The sequence below is a fragment of the Dermochelys coriacea genome, chromosome 3, assembly GCF_009764565.3.
Source record: "Dermochelys coriacea isolate rDerCor1 chromosome 3, rDerCor1.pri.v4, whole genome shotgun sequence".
Taxonomy (NCBI): Eukaryota; Metazoa; Chordata; order Testudines; family Dermochelyidae; genus Dermochelys; species Dermochelys coriacea.
The window spans coordinates 69526074-69545129 of NC_050070.1; the positions used below are offsets into that span (position 1 = coordinate 69526074).

A 19056-nucleotide genomic window follows, 5' to 3' on the forward strand; every position below is an offset into this window, starting at 1 on the left:
AGTGAGGCTCTAGATTCAGTAGGGACAGTCCAGATGTGAGTCATCACTTTAAAGTTTATAGTCCTGTTTATGCTTCCTCTGACTACTTCATTTCAAATGTTGACAAAGAACCTTTCTGCTGATCAAGGGATTATGGGCCAAATTCTGCCTCGATATACACACTGATCACCCCAATGAAGTAACTGGAGTTGTATCGTTTATAAATCAAAGCAGAACTTAGCCATAGCAGATTTTTGGAACTCAGACTTTGATCAGTGCAGCTATCATGGTAACAATTTCTCATAAGAACAGCCATACTGGGTCAGACCAAAGGTCCATCAAGCCCAGTATCCTGTCCTCTGACAGTAACCAGTGGCAGGTGCCCCAAAGGGACTGAACAGACAGGTTATCACAAAGTGATGCATGCCCTGTCATCCAATCCCAGCTTCTGGCAAACAGAGGCTAGGAACACCATTCCTGCCCATCCTGGCAAATAGCCATTGATAGATTCATGGAAGATAGGTCCATCTAGCTTCCTTTTGAACCCCGTTATAGTACTGGCCTTCACAACACCCTCTGGCAAGGAGTTCCAGAGATTGATAGTGTGTTGTGTGAAAAAATACTTTCTGGTGTTTGTTTTAAACCTGCTACCTATTAATTTCATTTGGTGGCCCCTTGTTCTTGTATTATGAGAAGGAGTAAATAACACTTCCTTATTTACTTTCTCTATACCACTCATGATTTTTTAGACTTCTATCATATCCCCCCTTAGTCGCCTCTTTTCCAAGATGAAAAGTCCCAGTCTTATTAATCTCTCCTCATATGGAAGCCATTCTATACCCCTAATCATTTTTGTTGCCCTTTTCTGAACCTTTTCCAATTCCAATATATCTTTTTTGAGATGGGGCGACCACATCTGCACGCAGTATTCAAGATGTGGACGTGCCATGGATTTATACAGAGGCAATATGATATTTTCTATCTTATTATCTATCCATTTCTTGATGATTCCCAACATTCTGTTTGCTTTTTGGACTGCCACTGCACATTGAGTGGATGATTTCAGAGAACTATCCACAATGACTCCAAGATCTCTTTCTTGAGTCATAACAGCTAATTTAGACCCCATCATTGTATATGTATAGTTAGGATTATGTTTTCCAATGTGCATTACTTTGCATTTATCAACATTAAATTTCATCTGCCATTTTGTTGCCCAGTCACCCAGTTTTGAGAGAGCCTTTTGTAGCTCTTCACAGTCTGCCTGGGACTTAACTATCTTGAGTAATTTTGTATCATTTGCAAATTTTGTCACCTCACTGTTTACCCCATTTTCCAGATTGTTTATGAATATGTTAAATAGGACTGGGCCCAGTACAGATCCCTGAGGGACACCACTATTTACCTCTCTCCATTCTGAAAACTGTTCTCTACAGTGTTGTCCATCATAGTTAAATACTGTATAACTTTGTATCATTACAATATGACATTTTCCTTCCTAATACATGTAGTTATTAACAATTCCTTAGTCAGAGACAGCACAGAAACTCAACCTGTCAATAAGAGATCCCCTCAATTAATGTATATTATTACAAAGGGTCTTGAATTTATAAGTCCCTAATGTGATTTTGTGAATCCTGCTTATGTGCATACTGTCAGAAGACCACAAGGAGAGTGTATTCATACTGCTAAGATGCACATTTACTTGATTTTAATCTTGTGATGATATTGTGAAGCAAATTAAAACAATGTGCCCAGTTTTTTATCTGCTGTATGTTGAAATTGATGAGCAATAGTTCCTAAGAAATATAATTCTGTTATTAAAACAAATGTGCATTATTGCACGTCACTCCCTTTTCCTGGTCTACTCTCTTTCTCACTTAAGTACTTATATGGCCCCCATTGCAACACTTTGTGATCAGCAGCGTGATCAGCGTAAAACTCTGAGCATCTCATGAGTTTTATTGTATTTATCTCCCCAACACCCTTGTGAGGTAGGGAAGTGCTATTAATTCCATCTCCAAGCGGTGCTTCTCTGCCTCTGCCTCCAAGTGTTTTGCCTCTTTCCTCTCCTCTGCTTCCAGCTCCAAGCATTTTAAGGCTGTCTGTCATGTTCTTTTTTGTTTCTCTTCGGCTTCAAATTTAGCTAATTCTAGTTTCTGTTGGACCTTGTTTTTTGACATCCTAGCTTCTGCCTGCCTAGCTTACCCAAGAACTAAAAAGAAAAAAAAAAAAACCTGCTTGTGAATTTCCTGGCTGTAGCTAACACCTTTGTTTAAAAAAAAACAAAAAAAAAACTAACACCTCTTCCTCCAGGCAAAGAAAGAGAAAAGGAAAAATAAACCTCCAGCTGTTCTCAGCTCCAGCTTTCCCCAAGCAGCTAAAAGAAGAAAAAAAATTCCTAAGGTTTGTGCTTCTGGTTCAAAATGATCCCACCGCTCTGCCACCATGTCAGGATTCCTTCACCACTCTGAACTTTGGGGTACAGATGTGGGGACCTACATGAAAGACCCCCTAAGCTTATTTTTACCAGCTTAGGTTAAACTTTCCCAAAGCATAAATTCCACCTTGTCCTTGAACAGTATGCTGCCACCAGCAAGTGATTTAGACAAAGAATCAGGGAAAGAACCAGTTGGAGTTCCTGTTCCCCCAAAATATCCCCCCCAAGCCCTTATACCCCCTTTCCTGGGGAGGCTTGAGAATAATATCCTAACCAATTGGTACAAAGTGAACAGACCCAAAATCCCTGGATCTTTGGACACTGAAAAAAAATCAATCCTTTCTTAGAAGAAGAATTTTATTTTTTTAAAAAAAAGAAAAGGTTAAAAATCCCCTCCTTAAAATCAGGTTGGAAGATAACTTTACAGGGTAACAAAAGATGCACAAAACACAGAGGAACCCCTTCTAGCCTTAGTTTCAAAGTTACAACAAAACACGGATAAATCTCCCTCCAGCAAAGGGAAAATTCACAAGTTGAGAAAACAAAGAAACTAATATGCCTTGCCTGGCTGTACTAACAACTTCTGTAATATGAGAGACTGGTTCAGAATGGTTTGGAGAACATGGATTAATGTCCCAATAGCAAAGGAACACAGAAACAAAGAACCCAAATCAAAGCCTCCCATCCCCCTATTTGAAAGTATCTTTTGTCCCCATTGGTTCCTTTGGTCAGGTGCCAACCGGATTATTTGAGCTTCTTAACACCTTACAGATAAGGAGGAATTTTAGGCTACCCTTATGGTTAAGACAGCCCCCATTGCCCAAGTATCTGAGCATCTCATGAGTTTTATTGTATTTATCTTCCCCAACACCCTTGTGAGGTAGGGAAGTGCTATTACCCTCATTTTACAGATCAGGAATACAGAAACTAAGGCCCAGATTCACAAAGGTACTTAGGAACCTAAACCAGATTTAGGCGCCTAACTCCCATTTGTAGGTTCACTACAATCCACAAAACTCCTTTCTGGCTGCCACCTAACCCTTTAGGTGCCTAAATTCACTCAGTGCCTAAAGTTTCATTATAAAAGTTCCCCAGTTTCTGCCTCTGGGCATGCACATTGCTGCTTCAGTCTAGCTACACAGATGTCTATCTCCCCTCTAAGCCCTAGAGTGATCCACAAACCAGGGGAAGGTAGGTGGAGGAGTACCTAACTCACCCATGGGGACCAATTCAGTAGGTCTGCTCTGAACCTGCCTGCTGGATTGGGTCCCATTCAAAATCCTCATGGTAGTGAGAACAGTAAGATTACAAGTTTCATTGATGCAGTTAATAGTGTTGGTGTAATATATTTAGACTTCTGTAAGAATTTGACTTGGTACCATGTGACATTTTGATTAAAAAACTAGAATGATACAAAATTAAAATGGCACACATTAAGTGGATTAAAAACTGGCTAACTGATAGGTCTCAATCTAACTATAAACATCATAATCGAGCAGGTGTGTTCCGGAGGGTCCTGTGCGGATTGGTTCTGGGCTCTATGCTATTTAACATTTATACCAATGATCTGGAAGAAAACTTAAAATCAGCATTGATAAAGTTTGCAGATGATGCAAAAACTGGGTAACTAGTAAATGATGAAGGGGACAGATCACTGATTCAGAACAATTTGGACCACTTGGTAAATTGGGAGCAAGCAAACAATATGCATTTTTATATGTCTAAATATAAACATATATATCTAGAAACAAAGAATGTAGGCAATAGTCACACAATGGGCGACTCTATCCTGGGAAGCAGTGACTCTGAAAAACATTTGGGGAATATGACAGATAAACAGCTGAACAAGATTTCCCAGTTTGACACACATGGCCCAAGAGCTTATGTGATCCTGGGGATGCTTCATAAACAGGGAATCTCAAGTAGGAGGAGAGAGATTATTTTATCTCTGTATTGGCTACTGGTGCATTACTGTTGGAATATTGTGTTCAGTTCTGGTGCCCACAATTCAAGAAGGATGATAATAAATTTAGAGATGGCTCATAGAAGCCATGAGAATGATTAAAGGATCAGAAAACATGCCCTGTAGTGATAAATTCAAGGAGCTCAATCTATTTAGCTTAATGAAGAGAAGGTTAAGGGTTGACTTGTTTAGTCTATAAGTATCTATATGGGGGGTGGGAAATATTTAGTAATGAGCTCTTCCATCCAGCAGAAAAAGGTCTAACACTATCCTATGGCTGCAAGTGGAAGCTAGACAAATTCAGACTAGAAATAAGGTGTACATTTTTAACCGCAAGAGTAATTAACCATTAGAATAATTTACCAAGGTTGTGGTGGATTCTCCATCAATGACTATTTTAAAATCAAGATTGGATTTTTTCTAAAAGCTGTACTCTCAGAATTATTTGGGGAAGTTCTATGACCTGTGTTATATAGGAGGTCAGACTAGATGAACACAATGGTACTTTCTAGCCTTGGAATCTATGAATCTGTAAATTTGGTGCTTCTTTTTGCTAACCAGGAGGATACACTGTATCTATATACATTTATTTAAGATATGATATCGCTTAATTTACATTTATTCAGATTCTTAACTTTTACCATTTTTGTGTTAGAAAATGGTTAACAATGCAGTTCTTGTATATTAGATGATGATTCATTTTTATGTGTGATTTGTGATTAAATTTAAAATGCCCGAAAATAGCATTTTTTAAATGTTTTTTTATTTGTTAAATAAAACTACCTTAACTATCCTGGATCCATAAGAAAAATACAGTAAGTTTACTAAAACGTGTTTTGCATTTAAAACCAACTGATTTATTAAACAAAGGAAGTAGTTAGTGAATTGAACTGATAGTTTCTGGTCATCAAGTCTGGTGAGATTTTAGAACTAGTAGATCTCATTCTCTCCCATCTAGTTTTTATTAATAGATTTGAAGAGGCAAAACAAGCTTTCTGGGTTTTTTTTCAATTCCCACTGGTTTTTTAACTTTTAATTAACTAGTCAGCGAACTGAACTAGTTGAATAAACTGAAATGAAAAAAAAACATTCTCCCTGCAACTGCAGAAAAGGCTACTTGCTGTCAAAAGCTGGATTAGCACTTCAACAAATTCTGGTTTCAGGTGCTTCACCTGACTTCTAACAGGTGAAGTGGGTTGACTTTCTTTAAACCTTGCAAGCAAACATATACTCCTTAATATTAATTTTTATTCAATTTAAATTATTTCAATAGATTATTTTAACTTTCAGCCTTAACATAAGTTGTCCTAATTTTGAATTTAATTTTAAATAGGTGTATTTTTTAAAAAAACACCTGTATTTTATTTACATTTAAAAAAAATCCCATTTACATCAAAACCCAATTTAAATTTTAAAAATCCAATTTTTAATATAAAAAAAAATCACTGATTTTTATCCACTCTGGTCTAAAGGAATTCTGAAAAGCCCTGCAGCCCTTGGGTTCTCCTACCTATCTGGGTCATATTTTCCAACACATACTACTTATCCTATCCATCTGGAGGAACCGAAGTCCCTGATGCACTACTGGGGTGTTCCCTCAGAATTCTTTCAGCCAGTAATCTGTCTGAGAAGCAGCTAGTAAGGTACATCTTTTAGCAGCCACTTCAGCCTCAATTAACTTTGGCTAAAACTTGATAGTGATGTTCAACCTATCCCAGAAAATAAAGAGAATGTCTGTTTTTCTAGCAAAAATGGACAGTTCTGAAGGTCACGATCTAGTGTACTGCAGAGCCTAATTCAAAGCGCATATTGACTGAAGGACAAACACTCCTAATGCACTAAGCTATTCTCTGACCATTGATGGTTAGGAGGTTACTTGCCTATGGTAAGAAAAAACCTTGGTTTTCAAGCCATTTAGCTTGCTAAATTAGGTGTTAGTTTGCATATTATCTTTTATTTTCTTTATAACCCATTCTGACTTTATGCCTCATTACTTGCAATCACTTAATCTATCTTTCTGTAGTTAATAAACTTGCTTATTGTTTTAGCTAAACCCATGTGTGTTCAGATTGAAGTGTCCGGGAACCTCCACTTCAGATGATAAGGTTTCTGTTTATCATTTTCCATTCATGAAATGACTGACTTTATAGGAGCTTGCATTGTTCAGTAGAGAGCTGGGCAGTACAAGATGCACATTTCTGGGGGGAAGGTCTGGGACTGGGAAGTCACTGGTGTCATCCTGTAATGTAATTCAGCTGGGAGTGATTTTGCATGCTAGAGACTATGTGAGAGCAGGACCAGGAGTGGTTGCTCTCACAGCAAAGCAGTATAAAAGGCACCCCAGACTGGAGATATGAAGGAACACAGCTGTCCAACAATCCAGATTATACCCTGAGGAATGTCGCAAGGGCAATTCCTATCTTCAGCAAAACTGTCTCAGAACAGAATTGGACAAACAATAAATGGCTGTTCACAGACAGTAAGCTAGATTGTGTGGTTACCTCATACTATAGAGCACATGACCATCTGGGAACACTCGCAACATGATGTTGTCAGTGGTTGTGTCATGAATGAATGATCTTTTGGAGTGCACAAAGAAGACATCTGGAACCCAAATCTTCTTCACCAGCCTTCCATCAAAGGTCATGCTCTTGTTAGTGATGCTAGGAAATGAGAGGCGTTCATCCTTCCAGTAGTGCCTTAAGTACAGTGTCATAGTAAAGTCCTGCATCAGAAGAAAAGAGAACCATGAAAGAATGTGTCACAATGATGCCTTCCAAACATTAGAAAGGAAATCCGCTATTGTTATACTAATATGTCTCATACAGATTGAATCTCTTCTCTGCTAAGCATGGTTTTCTTCCTCAGGCTAATTCCACAGAACAGTTTCCCGTAGACATGAAGCATTCTGGGAAAGTTCCACAGCCCAAACATTTTTTGTGTCCTACATTACAAACACCCTAACAGAGTAACATGCAGATATCAATGCATTCCCGCCAAGTACTACAGGACATTAATACAATGTTAATACAATTTGTAGCAGGTGTTCCTTAGAAGCTATTAGTCTATAGGACACATTGAAATTCAACTTTCAAAGGAAAATACATTTCACTATATTGGTACAGGCTTTTTGAATCCTGATAGCATAATATTAGTTAAAGGATAATCATATACCCAGTCTGCTTGAAAAAATAAAATCTTGTTCAAATTAGCTAAGGTATGAGTTTGAGCACTGAGCAATGTATCCTAGAGAAAGAATCATATTATTCCCAACAACAGCAGTGTGAGGGGACTGTTATTCCTATTCTAGAAGTATATAAATAAAAATTAATATAAATTAAAGCTGGAAAACACCTACAGCAGCATGAAGAAAAATATCTGTTTCTGCCATTGATCCCAACCTGATAGCTGTATTTTCCTAAACTAAATAACCCCTTCATGCTTAGAGATTAAAATGTAATTATTTTTATGTTCCCCATTAAGCAATTTGCTTCAAAAGTAGTTTCAAAAGCTCTGCCAGCCTGGGCTCGAGTAAAAGCAGCTCACACACAGTTTTTCCCCCAATGGTGCAGCAGTAATTAAAAAAACTTACTAAGAGCATGTTTGAAAGGACTCATTTTTACACACACAATATTGAGATGGTGTGGTCACTGGCTGATGTCATCTCGGTCTCTTTTCCCACAAAGCAGTCAGATTATCACAGACGCAGTAGGAGCTAACAGTTGATGGATTAAAGGTATCTGATTTAATGGACCAAGATCTAATCTGATTGAGCAATCCCTCTGGTCCTTTGGCACTACTAGAGCCAGTCTAATCGATTGCAACTTCTTACTTACTAGGTGGGAGAAAAGGAGGTGCCATCTGCAACCATCAGAGGCAAAATGATCAGTTTAGGGCTGCTGATTTAAAGGTTGGACTACCAGGAGAGCATGCTAAGAAAGGTTCTTATTAAAAGGCTAAACCCTTGCTGGCCAGGGGCCCTATTTTCCTGCTGCAGGATGCAAGGATACAATTTCAGTGGGAATAACTCATATCCTATGGTTGAGGAACAAAACCCCAGGCAGTCAGAGAGAAGTAACTTGAGGGAAAAGGGAGCAGAATTCACAGCTTTCTGAGGGGCAAGGATCTAGGTCAGTGACCCCCAAACTTTTTATCTCGCACCTTCCTCCCTCCCCTCCCCCCCCCCAGAGCTAGGGCCGGGAGCGGAGCCTAGGCCAGGGGCTAAGGCTGGCAGCTGGGGCCAGCAGCTGGGGTCAAGGCCAGGAGCAGAGCAGGATGGTGCTCCCTCCCTGGTCTGGGCCCCAGTCATACCCCCTGACTGTTCCTCTGTGCCGCCCCCAGCAGGGCATGCCCCACAGTTTGGGGACCTCTGATCTAGGTGAAAGCTTGAGGTTTCCTGCTTAAAGACTAGCGTGTTATTTAATGAGCTACCTAGGGCTTAGTTTTGCTAAATTATCTTGAAACATCAGCGATCTGGTTCCCTTGCACTGGTTGCTTTCTGTGGATTTTCCACCACATCGTCACTCACATTCCATAGAAAATCCCTGCTTTCAATATCAATGCTCACAAGCCAAGTTCTTATAATGAGGATCCAACTGTGGCTTGATAAAATGCAATCAATCTTTCAATTCTTATTGCTAGAGGAAATTATAAATTGTTTGGTATCAGATAGGATACAAAGCAAGCTGTCCTCAGCAGTATGTTTAACACTGTAACTACAAAGGGAAAAATTCTAGCTTTAGGTCTGATCCTCAGTTTTTCAAAAGGGAAAACGGCTTGTTTTCTCATTTGGTGATATGCTCCCTTGTATAGCAAAGTCAGAACGACGGTGGCACAAAAGGACTACAGGAGAGTAATATTAACAGTTTGTATTAAAGGCACAAATACTGTGGAGTTTAGGTGTTAAGCTAAAACCCTGTCCTTAGCCCTGCAGATTATGCCTAGATACCACGCTCCATGATATGCAAGAGGAACAGTGAGGAAGGGGATGAAGGGAGAGTGGAAAAGAGAAGATTCCCTCTTTTTTTCCTCCTCCTTTCCCCATTTCATTTCTTTTTCTCTCCAGTCTTTTTGCTCCATCTTTCTCCCACACAAAGCAAAGGAGATTGAGAGGATAGCTCTCTCACATACAACTTTTACTGCCAGTAGCACTTATTTGTTGATATTTGGATCCACATTTCTTTCCTTTTTAAAAAACACAAGAATAAATTACTACTGAATTTAGTGCTGTTGCTAAGCTCTGGAGTGACAGCACTGATGATTAAATCTGGTTATCCATCACAAATTCAGCATAGGTAGAAGCAGAGTCCATTCTGAATTGGAGGGACTGCCTCTACAGATGAGAAGGTAGGAAGCTGCTTGTTTTGATTTATTATACTAATTAGTTCTTCTAATGTTCCCCTCAGATCCATACATTTGAGAATAGATTTTCTGGTTCCATAATAAAGTTAAAAATAAGTAAGGCTTTCATGATCCTCACAAGAGTTTTTATAGCTACCTGAACCCAAGTGACATGAATTCTGTTATGGGGTACAATGAAATGAGCACAGCAGGCAATTGTTCCTATTCCTGACTCCTCATCAAGATCATACTCATTTTCTTTTCAAGGTCTTTGTTCCCTTGGAATTTTAATCATCTTTATCTGAAGTCCTCATGATGACTCTTTGAACAGTGTCAACCTTTATTAAGATGTTAATTCTGATTATGGGCCTTTCAATATTGCTAAAAGTTGTTTTTAACTGCATTTGCCTTCGTCTGACAGCTAAACTGAAATCCATATAGGGACTTATCCTGACTAGGAATAATCAAGGTATAAAAGTGTTACATACCATATCAACCTCAGAAATACTATCCAAGCTTTCAACCTGTACATCTACTCCAACAGGAATGGCAGGACCTGTGGTAGAATGAGATTTAGACATTTAAATACTATCCCTTTATATCATCTGACTTTAGTTATCTTTATAAAATAGTGTTCAAAACATTTTGGGGCTGATGATGTAATTTCTTGTACCGGTGGTTCCTTGAAGAGACAGCCATAATAATAATCCCAATATCTTTTTTCCCCTTTGCATGTCTCCAGCACTGACACTACCTGTGTATGGCTCATCCATAGCAGTGGTGAAGCATTTTGGAAAGGTGCCTAACGCAGAGCCAGCCCATTATAAATATTAGTTCTTTATGCAGAAATCCCAATGAAGATACAGGAAAATAAGAGGAAGAAACCACAATCCTTGCGATTTCACTTTGCTGATAACAAAAGGAATGGGGGGGAAAAACCTTCACAATGCAACAAGCTCCATTCATTTTGTGTGAATTTTTGAGAGCGCTGTCATTTTTTAGTGGATTTTTCTTTCTCCTCTTCTCTCATTCCTTTGTCCATTGTGGATAATCTCTCCTCTCCCTCCTTTTTCCAGTCTCTCCTAAACTGAATTTGAACTCAAAGAAGTTCAATCTGAATCAAACTTTCAAATATTCAGTATTCAGGTGTGCTTGAAATTAGGCAAAAAGTCCTCACCTGTCCCTAATTTGAAGTTGCTATCATTATGCAGTTGCGTTAGTTGTGCTTTAAAGAATTTTATGTTGTTACAAAGCCATATCTTGTAAGCTGTTTCAGGCAAGGATCATGAAACTTCCATATTTGTATAGCACCTAGTTCAATGGGGGAAGGTTGGGGGAGGTGAGAGTAGGGTCCTGATCCTGATCTATAAGTGCTACTTTTATATCAATATTAAATAAGACTATAATGACATCATCATAAAAATTACTTCCAATAGCAAGCACTTTAAATAACATACATTTAACAAGACAGCTAGAAAACCTCTGTTCTGAGAATGCAATAGGGCTTTTAGCTTGCAAGATATCATCTACCCTACTGCCATTTCTGCTGTGGCACATGCACTCCAACATCTGTTGGGGGCGGGCGCGCGTTGGATAAAACCTTATATCCATTTCTGTTGTAGAAAAGGGGAGTTCACACACAGCAGCAGGTGCTTCAGTAGGGATAAATCAGCACAATATCAGTAGAGCTTGAATCTAGGCTGATTACAATTGGACCACCTGCAATGATATTGCCAGTCCTTTGACACATCCCACTGAGGTACAATACAGTGCAAGGGCAAGGTTAACGAAACACTGCAAGTGACATAGCTGACCTGTTCCATTTATATTGCTGCAGCCTTCTGCATTCATACAGTTTTTCAGTGGCCATGTTGTTCTGAAGAAGTATAGCAACAGTCCCAGAAATATTAGCCTGACTGAGTTACCGAATGTGCTAATAAGGATTCCACCTTGGGACAAAAACACGTGAGGTGGAATTTCAAGTATGTATTTTGAGCTTGATCTTGAAAGGTGCGGAGCAGTCTCACCACAACCAGCAACATACTTCAACATGTGCTTACCTCTACGCATGAGAGCAGGCCCATCGAAGCAGAAGGGACTCTGCCCTGCCTACTGTGTTACGCGGTTGCAGGTGGAACCATGTAGTTATGGATCCATTAGCCACACATGGCCACTCACACCCCCTCCCCACAACTTGCCTTCATAGATTCATAGATACTAAAGTCAGAAGGGACCATGATGATCATCTAGTCCGACCTCCTGCACAATGCAGGCCTTCCTCAAACACTTTTCGTGATGCCACAGAGGAGCCCCTACAGATGAAAGCTGCATGGGGTAAGGAATGTGCTGCACAAGCTCCCCACAGAATCCCAGCTTGAAGCTATACTGGTTTTCATAGAATCATAGGACTGGAAGGGACCTCGAGGCCTAGTCCAGTCCCCTGTATGTATGGCAGGACTACATCTTATCTAGACCATCCCTGATAGGTGTTTGTCTAATCCGCTCTTAAAAATCTCCAGTGGTGGAGATTGCACCACCTCCTTAGGCAATTTATTCCAGTGCTTAACCACCCTGACAGTTAGGAATTTTTTCCTAATGTCCAACCTAAACCACCCTTGCTGCAATTTAAGCTCATTGCTTTTTGTCCTAGCCTCGGAGGTTAACAAGAACAATTTTTCTCCCTCCTCCTTGTAACGACCTTTTATATACTTGAAAATTGTTATCATGTCCCCCCTCAGTCTTCTTGTCTCCAGACTAAACAAACCCAATTTTTTCAATCTTCCCTTATAGGTCATGTTTTCTAGACCTTTAATCATTTTTGTTGCTCTTCTCTGGACTTTCTCCAATTTGTCCACATCTTTCCTGAAATGTGGCACCCAGAACTGGACACAATACTCCGGTTGAGGCCTAATCAGCGTGGAATAGAGTGGAAGGATTACTTCCTGTGACTTACTTACAATACTCCTGCTAATACATTCCAGAATGATGTTTGCATTAGGTATTGTATTTCCCTAGTTTGTTTATGAGAAGGTCATGTGAGACAGTATCAAAAGCCTTACTAAAGTCAAGATATACCATATTCCCCCATTACAAGGCTTGATACCCTGTCCAAGAAAGCTATTAAGTTGGTTTGACACAATTTGTTCTTGACAAATCCAGGGTGACTGTTACTTATCACCACCTATTTTTGTTGCATTATGGGCCCTGGTGATGGGGCAAGAGAGGATTTGGGCTTTATGAAAAGGGAGTCATTAAAGGTGGAAGGGCATGGCATACTTGAAGGTTTAAATGTGCATACAAATGAATAGAAACAAAGTAAGTACCTAATGTCATTGGAACTAAGCAACTACGCAAGCCCAGTTCAGTCAGGGTGTGGTGGTGAGGAGCCAAGAAGCCCTATAAGCCCCAGTTCCCAAACTCCCAGTCTCCCTAGCTCACCTGGCAGGCTGCCACAGAGCCAGGAAGCCTGGGAAGGGGAGACTGAAAATTTTTTAAAATTCTGTTTTGGTTATTCCAACCTGATCTTTTTTTTAAAATTTCCCTCTCCTGGGAAATGTTGTAGAGCCAGTTTTTGACTCTGATTTGCAGTGAATTTTTTTTTTTTTTTCCTGAATGAGAACTTTTCCACAGGAGGGAAATTGCAGTTCCTGAACAGCTGCAGTGATAAAATCTCTGAATGTGTGAAGGAGAACCCATTCTTGTATTAGAAACGGAGACAGTGACTGTGCAACTCAAGCATTTATTTTTGTATCAGAATCACCCCAGAATTCAAAATGCACTCAGACTGAGTATAACTTTAATACCTGCCTAGCACAACGGGTGGTGAGTAGTTCATTTCCTTTAAAAACAAATGAGAAAAACTTCCCTGATTATAAACCTGCCTATATTAAACTTTAAAAGAACACAGACGTGAGAAGATTAGTGAATAGACTGTTCTCTAGGTCAGTGACTCTCAAGCTGTGGTCTGTAGACACTTGGTGGCCCATGCAGAGCTGGCTGCATTTTATTGAAGACCGATAAGAACACCGTTTTTTTCCCTATTGTTACAAGTTAGAGATTGCTTTAGTGGCTACCAGGATGTTAAGGTGAATGGGAGGTGAGCAGCCCACAAAATCTAAAGTGAGAGTGAAGTTGTCTACAGAAAATTCCTGTGTTGAGATGGGGTCCTCATTATGAGTACACGTACACTGGGAAAACTTGTACATGTTTTCTGCCCCATTCTAGGTTCACTGGTGGTAGTGACAGTAGAAGCTGTAGAATAGATGAGTGGCAGGTAATGTTTCCATTGTTGCCACCATTGATAGAGCTGAAAAATGAATTTTCCTAACGTAGACAAGGCTTGAGAAAATGTTTAAGAACCCTTCCTCTAGGTCTACTTGTTTAATTAGCGTGAGCATTGTTCATCCCTGAAAAAACAGGACTAGCTGGTGAGTAACAAATCAAATAAGTGCGTGCCACATAAAATAATCCCTACATCTGTTGCTGATCCAACTGTTTGCCCACACACAAACCACTACATTTACTGTGGGCTGGGAAGGAATTCATGAGCAGGAGCAAACGTGACACAATCACATCATTTTCTTTTCAGAACATTTTCACTGTTTTCCTTTTTTAAGCTCTACTTCTTTGTCATGTATATTCCTTTGGTTTCCTTCACACTCTTTGAGGTGCTGCTTAGGGCTGTAAATGTATAGTTAGCTCCATGTGATAGGAACATGTGTCCACTAGAAATTAGTCAGTCTCGTTAACCATCAACTCATTTTACATATTCTGCCATATTGAAATGTTGTAAAGCATGCCAACATTTTTATGGCTGACTTAGAACAACGCTTCCTCAGCTCTCGTCCCCTAATGCCTCTACTCTACTTGCGCTACATTGATGACATTTTCATCATCTGGACCCATGGAAAAGAAGCCCTTGAGGAATTCCACCATGATTTCAACAATTTCCATCCCACCATCAACCTCAGCCTGGACCAGTCCACACAAGAGATCCACTTCCTGGACACTACGGTGCTAATACGCGATGGTCACATAAACACCACCCTATATCGGAAACCTACTGACCACTATTCCTACCTACATGCCTCTAGCTTTCATCCAGATCATACCACACGATCCATTGTCTACAGCCAAGCTCTACGATATAACTGCATTTGCTCCAACCCCTCAGACAGAGACAAACACCTACAAGATCTCTATCATGCATTCTTACAACTACAATACCCACCTGCTGAAGTGAAGAAACAGATTGACAGAGCCAGAAGAGTACCCAGAAGTCACCTACTACAGGACAGGCCCAACAAAGAAAAGAACAGAACGCCACTAGCCATCACCTTCAGCCCCCAACTAAAACCTCTCCAACGCATCATCAAGGATCTACAACCTATCCTGAAGGACGACCCATCACTCTCACAGATCTTGGGAGACAGACCAGTCCTTGCTTACAGACAGCCCCCCAATCTGAAGCAAATACTCACCAGCAACCACACACCACACAACAGAACCACTAACCCAGGAACCTATCCTTGCAACAAAGCCCGTTGCCAACTCTGTCCACGTATCTATTCAGGGGACACCATCATAGGGCCTAATCACATCAGCCACACTATCAGAGGCTTGTTCACCTGTGCATCTACCAATGTGATATATACCATCATGTGCCAGCAATGCCCCTCCGCCATGTACATTGGTCAAACTGGACAGTCTCTACGTAAAAAAATAAATGGACACAAATCAGACGTCAAGAATTATAACATTCAAAAACCAGTCGGAGAACACTTCAGTCTCTCCGGTCACTCGATTACAGACCTGAGGGTGGCTATCCTTCAACAAAAAAACTTCAAAAACAGACTCCAAGGAGAGACTGCTGAATTGGAATTAATTTGCAAACTGGATACAATTAACTTAGGCTTGAATAGAGACTGGGAATGGATGAGTCATTACACAAAGTAAAACTATTTCCCCATGTTATTTCTCCCCCCCCCACCTCACCCCCCACTGTTCCTCAGATGTTCTTGTTAACTGCTGGAAATAGCCTACCTTGCTTGTCACCATGAAAGGTTTTCCTCCTTTCCCCCCCCTGCTGCTGGTGATGGCTCATCTTAAATGATCACTCTCCTTACAGTGTGTATGATAAAACCCATTGTTTCATGTTCTCTGTGTGTGTATATAAATCTCCCCACTGTATTTTCCACCAAATGCATCCAATGAAGTGAGCTGTAGCTCACGAAAGCTTATGCTCAAATAAATTTGTTAGTCTCTAAGGTGCCACAAGTACTCCTTTTCTTTTTGCGAATACAGACTAACACGGCTGCTACTCTGAAACTTGTAAAGTTCTGTTTTTGGTAAACTGTAATGGGGACTTGTTTTTATTTTAAGTGCAAGTACTTTATAAATCAGCAGGTTTTAGTATTTTACTGTTTATTCAGCCTCTTCAATTTACTAGCTGTGGAGTCTAATAAGGTGAAATCAGTCAATTAATTTGTATCATACATGTGGCATTTAAATACATTGATTTCCCATTTGAAGTTGTTTATATTGGTTTAAACCTTGGACACAGCCACACCTTATTCAACTCTGTGATTATTTAGACTATCAAGTGACCTAAAATTATTAGCCATATTACTATTTAAAAATGTCAAATATTAAGACAAATATCTTTATGACATTGTAAAGTAATGTTCCTACTCAGTTAATTCCAGATCTCTTGAATAAGGTAGACTTTCAAGTAGTTAACATCATGTTTCTCTTTATAACAAGGTAATTTTTGACTTGCAGTAAAATCAGTGGGGCAGAAACACAATTGTGGTAATAGCCATTATATAAAATTAATGTTCATTAAAATATCTTCTTTGCTCAAATATGTAGGGATGCTATACTGTGGGCCATGGTATGAATGAATAATAAGTCTTTTTATTAATTCCCTTGATGTCTTTGGCTAGACAGCATGCATTCACTATAACAATATTCATTTAGTCGACCTTATGATATGTCTCTCCAGCCTGTTTGTTAGAAAAGATCACTGCTCTGAGTATGACTGTAAGGGAGGTCTTTTAAATTGATTCATTTTCTTATACACAGCTTTATGCTGAACCTTATGTGAGCAGAATAACGAAGTGCCATAGGGATTTAGATCTGACACAGAAGCAGGAATAATAATATTACATTAGATGACATAGCAGAAGGAGGGATTATATAATATTAAACTCTTGGTATCTGACTTTCAGAAAGCCTTAATTCAGACAGCAGTGAAGTGACTTTAATTAAATATCTCAAGGATCAAGTTATCTTATGATCATGCAAATATATTTGGTTGTTTATCCATCCATCCCTCTAGGTCTTTGTATATTTGGGGTTATATTGTGGCAAAACTGCTTCCTTTGTTGGGATCGTGCAGCAGCAGGATTCCTCAGAGGCATTGTGGACAACTCAGCCGGAAAGATTCCAGGGACACAGAGCAGACATGGTGACAACTGCCCCTATGTCCAACTTCCGCCTGCTCAGCTTTGCTGGTTACTGTGGAAGGGGGCAGGACCATGTCCCCAAACGCTTTGAAATTTTTAGTGCCAACAGCAGCATTAGACTGTCCTTAGGGTAGAGGTGCAATCTGGCTTTTGCTGGGGAAAGCATTTATTATTTATTGTTACTAAATACGTATATTATGGTAGGACTGTGGCTTTTGGGCACTAACTGGGTGACCTGTTGTGCCAGGCTCTGAACTAACAGAAAAGAGAGAACCCCTGTCATGAAGGGCTTACCAGTGTAATCTTGCATGAAAAGAAAAAGAAGCTGATGGTTCACAGTACTTCACATTGGATCCCACCAGTGTGGGAGGAGCTTTACATAAAATTCATGTAAATGCCAAACAACATCCTCACAGTACATTCCATACTCTGCTTACAAAGGCTTAATTCAAGCTATGATGATTTAAATCAAATCACTTCCAAAGTCTGTTTATTACTGCAGTTCCCATGCGTGCCTGAACACAGAATACGGATAAAAGAACAGCAGCTTGGAGGAAAGGGAACGTACATTTACATTTACCCCTCTCTCGAAAATGAAATAATAGTGCTGTACTCTAATTGTGTATCATCTTTTTCACTTTTGTGCATCCAGGGCTCAGTTTTTCTCTGAGATAAATGGCGGTTATCCAAGTGCCAGGGCAACCCCTAACGGTTCAATTTGTTGTGTTTTTGATACATTACAAAACCCAAAATAAAGATATCCCCTCTCTGAGGGTTCAGTTTAAGATGGACACATGGGAGTCATGAGGAGGGAAGGACTTAGATTGGTTTTATCATATTCTTACATTGATTACTCTCTTTTTGCTTCCTCTCACCCCCATAGTTAAGTAAGAGCAAGATCCTGAGGTAACGATAAAAGAGTGACTGGAATAGACAGAGAGGGAGAAGAAGAAAAATAATTAAACCTGCAAGCCCAAATCCTGAGGTCCTTAACTCAAATTTTACTGAGGGAAAGTCTGAGTAAAATTGACTTCAATTACTTCTGTTGACTTCAGTAGAAAGGTTTACTCTGCTTTTCTCAGACAGATTCCTACCAAAGTTAATGGCAATTATCACTGTTTTTCTTCTTTTCCCTCTCTTCAGCACATGTGCAGAATTGAGGTAATGAGATGATGAAGGAGATAGGAGCCTGCAGGAGCGCACAAGCATATGGAGTGAGTGAAACGAGGTGATGGAGAAGGGGAGTGAAGATACAGATAAGGGGAAGCTGGAGGTGGGGTAGCAAAGAGGTGAAAAATAGTACAGAAATGCAGATGGTGTGGTTAGTTTGACTTAGTAGCAGAGAATTAGTGAAATTAATCAAATGGGTATGATTTCCCATATAGCCTGCACTCCAATTTATGAGAGAGAAACAGGAATTATTACTATTAGTTAATTGTATTACCATAGCCCCTAGAAGCCCTTATCATGGACCCATTGTGCTAAGCACTGTACGAACACAGAGCAAAGGATAGTTCCTACCCCAAAAGAGCTTACAATCTCAGTATAAAACAGGAGACGACAGGTGGATACAGACAGTCAGATGAGAGAGCATCAGGAAACAATGAGACATTACTGTTCATCAAGACAGGCGATGCTCTCAGCACACCAGTGGCCTAACCTTTGTCAAGTGTTTTGTAGGCATCATGGCCAAGGAGAGTTTTATGGGTGGGATTTGAAGGAGGATAATGAGGTAGCTTTGTAGATGTTTATGGGGAGCTCCTCCCAAACATGAAGGGAGCTTGGGAGAAAGCATGAAGGTGCTTTTTGAAAATTTAACAAGTGGATGATAGAGAAAGGCATCTTGGACCAATTGGAGGTCGGAGTCG

General features: G+C 39.9%; 1 protein-coding gene across 2 annotated transcripts in view; it reads right to left on the bottom strand.

Annotated features, from left to right (window-relative positions):
* Positions 1-19056, bottom strand: part of GABRR2 (gamma-aminobutyric acid type A receptor subunit rho2) — a 59155-nt gene that overhangs the window by 12071 nt on the left and 28028 nt on the right. For both annotated transcript variants that reach the window (XM_038395850.2, XM_043510644.1), the window contains 2 exons: positions 10211-10278; positions 6884-7107 (listed from right to left, as the gene is read on the bottom strand). In XM_038395850.2, coding sequence (XP_038251778.2) covers positions 6884-7107; positions 10211-10278 — 292 coding nt within the window. The remainder of the gene's footprint in view (positions 1-6883; positions 7108-10210; positions 10279-19056) is intronic.